General features: G+C 38.4%; 1 protein-coding gene across 1 annotated transcript in view; it reads right to left on the reverse strand.

Annotated features, from left to right (window-relative positions):
* Nucleotides 1-8077, reverse strand: part of LOC145784215 (uncharacterized) — a 16031-nt gene extending 7954 nt beyond the window's left edge. Inside the window, exons 1-10 of the mRNA XM_082595997.1 lie at nt 7864-8077; nt 5810-5965; nt 4885-5094; nt 4219-4361; nt 3484-3631; nt 2995-3129; nt 2250-2331; nt 1413-1540; nt 817-938; nt 177-391 (exon numbers count right to left, since the gene is read on the reverse strand). Coding sequence (XP_082452123.1) covers nt 177-391; nt 817-938; nt 1413-1540; nt 2250-2331; nt 2995-3129; nt 3484-3631; nt 4219-4361; nt 4885-5094; nt 5810-5965; nt 7864-8043 — 1519 coding nt within the window. The 5' untranslated portion in view covers nt 8044-8077. The remainder of the gene's footprint in view (nt 1-176; nt 392-816; nt 939-1412; nt 1541-2249; nt 2332-2994; nt 3130-3483; nt 3632-4218; nt 4362-4884; nt 5095-5809; nt 5966-7863) is intronic.
* Nucleotides 8078-11729: the final 3652 nt, after the last annotated feature.

An 11729-nucleotide genomic window follows, 5' to 3' on the forward strand; every position in this document is an offset into this window, starting at 1 on the left:
GCAGTTTGCTCAATAATGTTGATTCGTATGTTTATCAACTGCATTCTCATATTAACGATCTGTAAGATGGCACTGCGGTCACCAGATTGATAAATGATTGGAGACTTTCATACGGCTGTCGTTGATGTTTGACCCTTTGAAGTCGAGGGTCTAGCCTTTCTACCTTCCTAGCTTACCTGCCAGCTTAGGCTGAGTGACTGGGTACCGACGACGATAAGGGAGGACATTCTCTGGGTAGAACGGCCAAGGCCAGCTTCCATAGAGGAGATCGGGCCTGTAGAGCAAGTACTCCGGCCAGGACTTGAGAATTTGGGGAACTGGGGTGAGAAGGGGGTATGTGGGAAGGTAATGAAGCCCCCTATACATCCACGGGTAGTAAAGTAGGTGCCTCCTGTAACCAAGGTTTTGTAACTTATTTCAAGGTCAACTAAATATTCATGTTATTTCATGTTTTATAAAAAGAGTGGATAGTGCAGCTACCTGTTTTAGCTTTTTTATAAAGTCAAGTCAAATGATGAAACGCTGAAAATAATAGGCTTCTCAGACAAGATCAACTAGTATTGCCACTGTACGAAGATAATTATGTTACGTGGCAAATACACATAAACTTGATCTGGCACGCATTCCTTTTGCAGCCTAGTAGTCACTAAGAAGAACGACAAAGTAATGTAAATTCTAGGCCTAGTAAGACTTGTTGAATTTTTACAAATTTAAACGCAGTGCTGCAAACAACAACATAGTATTTAAAAAAACTGACATTTAATAACATAATAATTTCATAAACTTGTCTTGAAAATTGCATACAAAGGATAGTACCTAACGTCCACTAAAGGGTCCCATGGAGCACGCTTGATGACGTCATCCACGTTTCTAGGAAGAGACGGATATCCGCTAGGGGGATCATAGGGATCATTCATGAAAGACTTTCGCGCAGACACCTAAGAGTGCAACCAAACGATGAGAAACATACAACCATCTGCAGTAATTCTGTGCTGTTGTGGTCCAGTGACGATACGGTGTGACGTATCACTAATGACATTACCTTCCAAATGGAAAAAAATGCACTTTTTACGTGACAAAATTAAAGAAATAGTTTCCTGAGAAAAAGCTTAGCCTCTTTAATGGCGATTGCTTTGCTTCGTTTGTTTTCTCCTTAAACAATAATAGTAAAGAAACAAGTTGTGGTGCACCCTCATGGACAAGTTTGTCTTCAAAGTATCTCGTCAAGTCTCTATGCCAAGACACAGCCACGTCGTGTCCACAACGGGAGTTGAACTGACAACTTTTCGGGGTAGGTCAGAAAGTCTCACTCTCATCTTCTGCGCTGCATGTACGGTGATTAAAGTTGACATATTGCTGAAGCAGTTCAACCGTGGTCTACAACTAACGCAAACATCAATTTACCCACTTACAGGCATTTGTAGTTCCAACACCACTCTATCATAGAGAGGATTGGGAATCCACACAGCCTCTCCTTTCTTGACAGTTTCCGTTTTGCCGTTCCAAAATGTAACGAGGAGATCGCTGTCTTTGGGGTCACCTGAACCAAGATGTGGGAGATATTAGAAATATTCTTGAACTGTCTAAAAAATTCGAGGTCCCAAGTCCAAACTGCAGAAATTAAAACTCAGTTTCAGCATCAGTCTCCAAACTATACTTTGGATCAACTGATGTTGCGCTGCCAGCGACTGTAGTAACATTTCATTTAGCTGCAAAAATGGATAGTAAACTCATGGTTATCTACAGATACGGCCTGATTTGTTTCACTCTGCGGACTTTTTCAGATTTTACCAAATTTTGGTAACTGGCTGAATGAAAGCGTCAAAAATTATTTTTCAACGTCTTTTTTACTGTCTTCCCAGGTGACAAATCAGGTTTTTACCTGGCTTTGAAAAACAAATACAATTTGATTTATAAAATTTCCGTCCTACAGATAGCCGCTTGTTAACAGTCTGATTGGACACTTTTTAAACTTAATTTTTGCCATTATGTAGTGCTTCCCCAAGGCAACAAAGGGTATTTATATCATTACGAGTCAGCAAAAAGTAAAATATCTTAAAAAATTTCAGTCAGACAGTAGCAGCAGCGGTAGCCAAAATGTTACAAATCAGGTCGCATCTCCAGATCGCCAAGGTAGACAAGACTGCAATGTTAAGTTAACATAAAAAAACGTTCAGGGAACCATGATGCAAACATTCTTAGACTAAATTCTACTCATGTTAGGTGTTACTCGATGTTAGGTCACTTACAGACAGTGTGCCGCTTTTCCACTCCCCGCAATACCTTCCCAGGTCCAAATCGTTTGCCATTCGCTTCCCAGGGAGCAAGCACCTGCGTGTGACGTCACGAGATTAAACTTGAACTCTTCATGGTGGTGAATGATTAAATGGGAAACAAAGTAGGGGCACACCATCAAACACTTGGACTAACGACATACAACACCGGACAGAATCATAAAACCGCAATTGGGAAACCTCAAAACAGAACAGTTTAGCGCTTCAGTGCCTCTAACTATCAACAAGAGAAAGGAATCTGCTGATGATGTTGACAAAATCCTACCCGGGGATGTTCAGAGTTCAGGGTTAAAACATCAAATAATCTCAAGAACAAACTTCCGGTCGAGATCGTCACAAAATTTTATGCAATACATCACCTCATGAACGAGTCTTAACTCGAGAGGTTGTGGGTTCAATACCCGCCAAGACCACAGGTGTGTTTTGGTAAGAGGATTAATTACGTCTTCTGAAATGGCAACAACGAAACAACGGTCCTTTGCATTCCACTCCATTTAGACTAAGTTTCCACAAAACAGACAAAAGTATGGATAAGACAAAGAGCAATACAGGGTAGAGGTGAAACCGGCGCCAGGATGTATGCAATCAAATTCTACTTGCGATGATATGAAGACACCTCGCTACCTCGCTGTACATTGCTCACTGTACTAGTGAGTGATCATCCTTGGGAAGAACGCTCCTTTCTCCACAATGGACTTACCTTGTCTTCAGCAACAACAGAGTGACGCAGAGCGTCGTTCAACGCGATCATGTCATGAAGAGCCGTCTCCTGCATCCGAAGATCACGACATTTCTTGGTGCGATCGAATTCAATCAGGAATCTGTTGCGGCTACCCTGGAAGTTGGTGGGAAATTTAGACTTGGCTTGTGAAAACGATGCCTCAAGATGTATCAGGTAGAAGTTTAAGGTTAGTATAACTGATCTTGAAAAAACAAGCACCGATGAAATCAAGCTGCTGACATTGTCGTGAACAACATGTGTTGATAAATTGATAATGTCAGACGTTTATATTGCTAAGTATGAATTATTGTTTTTACGTATGATCGATTTCATTAGAAAGGATATTTCCTCCGTTTAAAAGCTATTAATTTCATCAGCCGTTAGGGAAATTTTAAATACATAGAAACACAACATTTTGGTTCCGACTCATGCAGCGGAATCAGAAGAAAGTTCCCATGCAGTACCCACCGAGACATCTTGTGCGATATGAGCCACGTAGTAGAACCCATCATCATCTCTCCGGGCAAGGACTCGGGTCCCTCTAGCCACCACACTCGCCACTGGGTTGCGGTCAAGAGCCTCTTTGAACACTTCAGTGTATGCGAACGGAGCATATCTGGGAAAGGTCATCGCCATCAGCGCAATTCGATAAAATTTTTCACACATTATTTCCAAAGACCGCAGTTTCATGTTTTTCTAACTTTAAAGGTCCACGTTTGCGCATGAAAGTCCAAAACAAGCAGTTTGAAACTCAATTTCATTCCCTCTGCTACGACACATAAAATAATGGTCTTATCTAGAACAAACATAGGCTACTCGTTCAACGAAGGCAAGTCTGCCAAGCACAAAAAATTTTTGGTTGCAAGCAAATTCCCATAAACGCTTAGACAAAAAAAAAGAATAACAAACTTCGATTACGAGATGTATGTACCAAAACCTTTCGGCTACATAACATACTAAACCAGGGGTATTCATAGTTTTGTAGCCGCGGACCGCAGACTTGTGAGTCTTTGCGAGCCGCATTAAGTATGTCCTTGAAATTTGTGTCTTTGAAATTCGGCCTAGGTTTTGAAATTGTATAATGCAGAGCCCAAACGGGGGCCGCGTGCGGGCTGCAGCGCTGCACTTTCAACACACCTGCACTAAGCGATTACTCTTTAAAAATTAACATTTGCATAGAGTAATTTGAACATGAGACATTACCTGTAGTAAGGGATGTGGGGAGGCATTGCTGATGGTATGGTGGAAAGGGCGTTGAGGTAAGGATTCTCTGTCAAAGACGCTTCCACACTGCAGGTTTTCTTCCCCTCAATGGGAGTGTATGTGGCGTTGTACATTTCATTGACCTGTGCAAGGTAATGCATTCGTCATTGTTTGTTCATATTATAAAACAACGATAGGAATGACTATGTAGAACAGCACCGCAAACAAATCGAACACTTGGGTAACATTTAAATATATTAACTTTTATTCAACTACTTTCATACACATTAAACTTAAAGTAATATAAATACTTTCTGACGCAAGTTCCTTCCTAGCACTTTGGGCCTGTTTGGGCTTATTATATCCCTCTGGTGGCGATATTGCACTACAGTCAATTTAGCTGGTCAAAGGTCAGCTTTATTTTAAAGCAGAAAACTAAACAAAGAAAATACGTCGTGGATTTGTCACGATATTGAGCAGTGCATTTCAAGGACACCTTTCCATTGTTGAAGGAATAATTCACAGACAACAACACTCCAGCACTCTAAAGTTTCACTTTCGGTGGTCGGAGGAGTGTCAGTGGTTTAAAACCTCTATAAGTATACGAAACTGCAAGGATTTCAAAAAAGCTTTCTCAGACCAAGACCAACTATTCAACCAACCAACCTTTTTGACGTCACCTAGCCTTGACACTTCGATGACGTGGAAGCTACCACGCGTGTTCAACGCGATGTCTTCGAGGAATGTGCGAGCGGATACAGGCACTGATGACGAACCGTCTGTGATTGACACGCAATGGAGAGGGCGACCTCCACTGGCTTTGGTGATCCTGTAAACAATTTCGCTGGGTTCCTGGTCAGGCATTCCATCAGATATCTGGAAAGATACACAAGTAGAAGCGTGAAAAAGTATGGCGAAAAAACGCCAAGAATATGAAAGCACATCTGTAAACGCTGATTGACATACAAATTCAACAAATACTAAAAGATTTATATAAATAAGAAAGATTTTGAAGTGAGGCAAAACAAACAACAAATTTAATATTTAGGTTCACTTCACAATACTAAAAACTGTTATTCACAATAGCTTTATGGTAAACATAAAAATTTAAATATTATTCATCACAGACGATGTCTACGCTTCATCTGAAGAAAAATTTGTGGATTCAAATGAGATAAGGCATGAAAAGCTGACAATTGTTCGCCTCTCGGGGTGTGTGCTTGAGCAACGCACGTTAAGGACTGCTCCCCATTCAGCGGCATCTAATGGATGGAATAGTTCCCTGGCAACAAGACTTCAACAATCGGAAACTTCACTCTGTCAATCTCGGTGACCGGGCCTGCGTCAGTGATTCAAAGCCTCTACAAGTATGCGAAACTGCCAGGATTAAGCTCTGCAAGAAGCTTTCCCAGTCCGAGGATAAAGATTCAATCAATCAATCAATTATTAGCATTAGACACAAAACCAGTCCATAAAACCACCCAGACAGCAAAATCCGTCATTTTTACATTAATGCAACGTCTGCAGATGTTGAGTCAATGTACAGATTTTGCTGTCTGGACATATACAATGCGATATGTTCCACACTTACCAGGTATACAGCTTCACAACGTGGCTCATCGAAAGCCATTTCCAAGGCATGCAGCATGTCGCTCCCTGTCTGACTCTCTATGCCTCGTAGCCACCGTGTGGCAGCATTGACAGTGATAGGGGTGCACTCCACCATCTGGTCCGCCCATTGTGTAATCTGGTCAAAAAACAACGTCAATTCAATGTATCCTTCTCACAAAGAATTAATGGGAGCACATCTTTTAGGTGCAGACAGTTAGGCGCTGGTCAAATAGGCGTGCAAGTAAAGTCTATTCCTAGTAAAGTCTGCAGATTATATCAGCCTGGCAGGTAGGGCAATGCTTTTCACACAAAATGTTATATTGAACGAATTAATATACCATAATATTTCTTTTAGGGGTGTTGGTGGTACTGCTACATAAAAACACATGATCGACTGAATTGGCAAGAAAAGGGGAAGGCCTTCGCTCAGCAGTGGGCTAACACAGGGTGAAAATGGTGAAGATGCTTTTTTCTTTTAAACTTATATATAATTGTTTATATTACATCATTTAAAAGAACTCTACCAGATGCACATACCAGTACGGTACCTAGTTTGTCATTACCTGTATAGTTTTATTATTTACTTGCTTCAGATAAGGACGTTACTATTTGAATAAAAACATACACAAAAATAAAAAGCATAAAATAATTATTGTTTGTCTTGAATTTCCTTACGAATGTACATTGTACAACCAAGTGTTACAAATGTACACAAAGAGACGAATATTTGTTCAATTTCTTTATAATAAGTTCCCCTAAAACATTAAACTTTGAATATTATAATAACTTTGCAATTTGCATTTTAGGATATTACAGTAGAAACATTTATTAGGCCTACACCAGTAAGTTACACAGGTTGGCTACAACCTAGTACTAACTACGGTCGTCACTCAGTGTGCACCTCTGTTGTAGAACCCAAAAAATCTCTAACCAAGTAGAATATACTTAGCACACCTTAACTCATGCATTCAAATGTATGCAACTTGTCGGTCGCAATAAGACCATCACTGTTCTGTGGAGACTGTGGTAACAGTAAAATTATAGTAAATACAATCTAGTTAACTTTTTATTTATATATCATCAATCATCATCATCATACTTTTTCTTTTGGCTTACTTTTTTTAAGGAATTTATAAAAACAGATGGATCAGCAATTCAGCCGTATCGATACTGCATTAAAAAATCATTTGTTATTTTAAATTAACAATAGCCTCCTAATAACCCTTCTAATACGACAAATAAATGAGCTTGTTGACCAGTGAATAAGGTTACACATGCTTGCTGCAAGGTTAACCCCGAATTGAAATCATTGAAAAAAGTAATCTCTCTACCAAATTACAAATTAAAATGAAGCTCAATAAAAATGTTAGTCAGTCAAAACAATGCCATATATTAAGTTTCGCTTTTAGTAGCATGACCGTTGCTTACTTCACAATGTATCAACCTGTAGTAGCCTGATGCTGCAAGTTCGCTCTGGTAGTAGTGGTTTGCACAATTCCCTAGTCATGTGCTTTGAAGAATGATGTTGAAGTCAGTGTGTCGTTGTTTTATGTGGTTTTTTGTTTTGTTTGGCTTTAGGCCCTGGCTATCTGTTGAGTTTATGTGTTGTCGGGTGTACCTAAATACTGTAAAATTTTGTCAAATCAGTTAATAAATAGATTAGGTGATGTAATTCTTTCCTTTCGTAATTCTGTATTTGCTGACTTACAGCAAATACAGACACCATTCGTCATAGCACATGACCAGTTCGTCATAGCACATGACACCATTCGTCATAGCACATGACCAGAGAACTGCGTTTCGAAATCTAGTGCAAACCGCTGCTACCACAGCGAACTCGCAGCATCAGGCTAAAGCACGTTGTTAATATCTACAGTGTCAAGTGGTCAAAACAATGTTGATCACCCCAAATAATTAGACCTTTATGCAAAACCCATTCACAAGCATCCTCTTTACAAGCTACCGTACCAGGTTAGTTTTCATAAACACCAATAAAACGTTTACCCAAATTATGAAAGTGTGAGCAAGCATTACCTCAGAACTGAACTCAATGATGTTGAAATAGGTTCCTGGCCTGTTGTATGCTCGATCTATGAGAGTCTCAGCAATGTGATCTTTAACTGCAGCCAAAACATCATACATAGAACCAGATGTGTCAATCACAAAGGTGACACTTTTCTCAGGAACCTCACCAAATATATTGTTTATAAACATGTTGGGATTAAAAAATTAACTAAAATTTAATACAACTGGTAAGTGACTCTACCATGGCACCTAAATATGAATTTCAACACAAAAGGATAATACATTTTCAGGATATCTATTTTATGCAAACTTCATTTAAATGATTTTTTAATGACTAGACCTAATTTTGATTAAAATATGACATCAGAAACATGTGGTGTGATAGAAAACTATAGAATTTAAACATGCAACCTAACTCCTAGTATGATAAATTAGTTGAAACATTTTGCATTTTAATACCGTACTAGCAGCTTATCTTTTCTTATTGATCACATAGTAGCTATGCTAAAAGAATTAACCTGTTGGGCTGGATCTTGCCTATAAATCTTAGATTAGTGACTCCTGTAATGATGCCGGAAGAAATAAAATCTAATGCTGTGATGAAAAATAAAAAAGCATGGAAAAAGAAAAGTTTTTGACACACGTTTTATATTCAATGTAACGTGTAGCCTACATCTAATAACTAAGATAAAAGTAGAAGTCAGCATACACCTACCTTGCAAATGACCTGCTTTAAAAATGATAAGCTATTGCGTTTTGTCATATCCTATAGGCTATATTATATGATATAGTCTTTGGAAGGGAATTCTATTAGTTGTAATTTTCTGTAACATCTATGACTAATAGTATTTTTGCAACTCCACCATTAGAAAAGTTTTAAGCAAAGGAAAATTTGGTGTAAAGCTTTTTGGAATGAGATGGCCTGTTAAAATTGCAACATAAAATGTAGAGAATGACATAGGAACACACCAATTTGGTACTAACAAAATAAAAAGGAGATCAAACCAAAAGATTTCAAATATATATCAGTAAAAAAATGTTCAAAAATATCATTGACGTTCACAGCCATTAAACCTACTTGTTGACAATTGAAATGCATTGGGCACGAGCAGCTACTTCTACCAGTGATGGGGATCTAGGGGTGATTGGAGCGATTGCTCCCTTTAAACGCAAAACAGTTACTGTACCTTATTCATGATTTATTTGCCAGGTCGGACTAATGTAAACCTACAATTGATTGTGTTTTGTTGTACTGTAATCGCCCCCCTCCCTCCTAAAACTGCTTGCTGGATCTGCCCCCGACTCCCACAACAAAACAATAAGAAATGACCTACGGTACTATGATGGTGAAGTTAGAAACAATTAATAAAAAGATAAAAACGGATACAGTAATATTAAAATTATATTGTATACTTCAAAATATTCCAAAACACCTACGGTACCTATTCCCACCTCCTACCTTGTTTGTTAAGCGTTTGACGTTGCCATCAGCTACTTCTCAAAATTGTTGATGCATAACAAAGCCTTTGCAAAAACTAATAAAAATGTTCGTCTTGCTTTAGGATGAAAAACAAGTAATCACAAGTACACTAATTTAATTAGTGTTTATTGTGACAGAGAGAGAGAGAGAAACCTTTTATTTTGTCTGTTGCGACAATAGTACGGTACAATTATACACAATACGAATAAAATAGTACCATAGCTATCTAAATACCACAACAGACAGGAAGCAACGAAAGACTATATCAGTCATCGAGTCAGCTGCTTCCCACTTCTTAATGTGACAAATGTCAAGCAATGTAACAATGTAATGTGACAATGTAAACAAATAAGAACTACTTCTCTAACCAACTGAGCTATCGGGGCATCCGGACATTCTCATTTTGTGTGGCAATGGAGCTATCCTGAGCAATGTTTTAAGAATAAATTATTTACGTTATACTTAGGTATTATAGTCTATAAAATAAAACGGCAGAACAATTAAAATATAGGGGTGCTTATATGCAGCAACACTATTTATTATTTGGTACAACTGTTTCCCCTCTCTTAAAACAAGCAAATATTCAAATGATAGCTGGTTCTCCTTTAAAGGAACAACCAAATCAAAGAAACATGCTTTGACTTACGCCATTTAGCCTGAGAAACCTGGAAAAGAAAGTACTTTATGAGTAACGACATCTCAATCACAAGGAAATTTTCCTACTGTCAACTTCGGTGACCGAGTCTGCAACTGCAACAGCTGTTCTGGATGCTTCCAATACTCTATTCACTGTTCAATCAATCAATCTGTCCGCCCCGATAGCTCAGTGGTTACGCGCCCGGCTCAAAATCACGCGCGTTGGTTCGACTCTCGGGGTGTGCGCTTGAGCAACGCATTCTAAGGACTGCTCTCCATCCAGCGGCACCTAATGGATGGAATAATTCCCCGCAACAACATTTCAACAATCGAAAATTTCACTCTGTTAATCTCGGTAACCGGCCCTGCGTTAAGAGCCTCTACAAGTATGCGAAACTACCAGGAATAACCAATCAAGGCTTTGTCAGTCCGGGGATAAAGATTCAAAACCAACCAATCAATCAATGTTTTATTTGTCAGTAACAGGAACATAGGTAGCCTACATGTTTGAAATATGCAAGTACAGTAATATACATAATGCAAAAGTTACACAAGTTCCCATACCGACAGGAAGACAACGAGACGACCATACGGTCTACTAGTCAATTGCACCCTACCGAAATGACAATTTTGCAATTTAAAATAAGCTTACAAGAGAAAAATAAATAAAACGTTAAAACGTTTCCGCGCTTCAACAAACAAACAAACAAACATACTGTTGTCGTTGTATCTTGGTCTACCCATTAAGTTTATTTCTAAATTATTGCGGTTTTGTGTCGATCAGCTTACTTCATGTATAAAATTTCTACAACACCATTTTGTGGCCGTGCTAACTACTGATATATAGCCTACCGTACTACATAAATTTTCAACGTGCTGGTAGGTTTATATCGATTTTTGTAGTTAGTATCTTTTTCGTCCCGGACGCGTTAATGACGAAAACTAAAATGATTGATGTTTTGATGTATTTTTTAGCGATTTTATCAAAAAGCACTGTCAAGGATTCTATGTGCAAATAGTTTTCTGAAAAGGGGATTTTTTGATTTGGCATCAACCACCCATATTGACTTCGCTGTTTGATGATGATCGAATTATTGTTCCTGTTTTTTTTCCTAAGCTTTGCTTTGAGGTGGTTCATCGAAGTAAAGTTCATAGCAAAAAGCATGTCCTTTAAAATTGATCTAATTGATATGATGTAACAATAAAAGTTCGGAGAGTGACAAGTTACAGCAATGAGAGACCTTGGATCAGTGAGGTAAAAAAAAAATATTCTCAAAGGAAAAGCTTTGGCAAAATCTTCAAAAACAAAATAAAGTCGTTTCAGAGTCAACTTTGTTTTTCCAAAGTTGTAAAATAGAACTTCTTCGTGTTTCTGAAACTACTAACAAACAGGATGAAAAAGAAAAGCGTTTAAACATTTATTTCGTATGATGCTTTGAAAGTCAAGTCAAGTGTGGAAGAAGCAGCTAAAGAAGAAAAGAAAGAACAAGACAAAAAATGAACAAAGCTACGGTACTTCTCTGAACTCAATAGTTTCATGGAGGCAACCTTAGTGTGTACAAGACAAAGTAAAGCAGAAAAAGTCATCCAGAACTCATCAGGCAGCATACCAAACTAGTATATATTTGAGTCAGTAGAGCAAGATGCTAGCAAATCCAACAGATGCCCTGTGTGCTTCACACTGTTTATTGGAAGTATGAATTGTTTAATGTGGATAGCATGCAATAGGTTTGGCTACTGTACAAGGTTTCATTTACTT

This window comes from Aplidium turbinatum, chromosome 1, assembly GCF_918807975.1.
Source record: "Aplidium turbinatum chromosome 1, kaAplTurb1.1, whole genome shotgun sequence".
Lineage (NCBI taxonomy): Eukaryota > Metazoa > Chordata > Ascidiacea > Aplousobranchia > Polyclinidae > Aplidium > Aplidium turbinatum.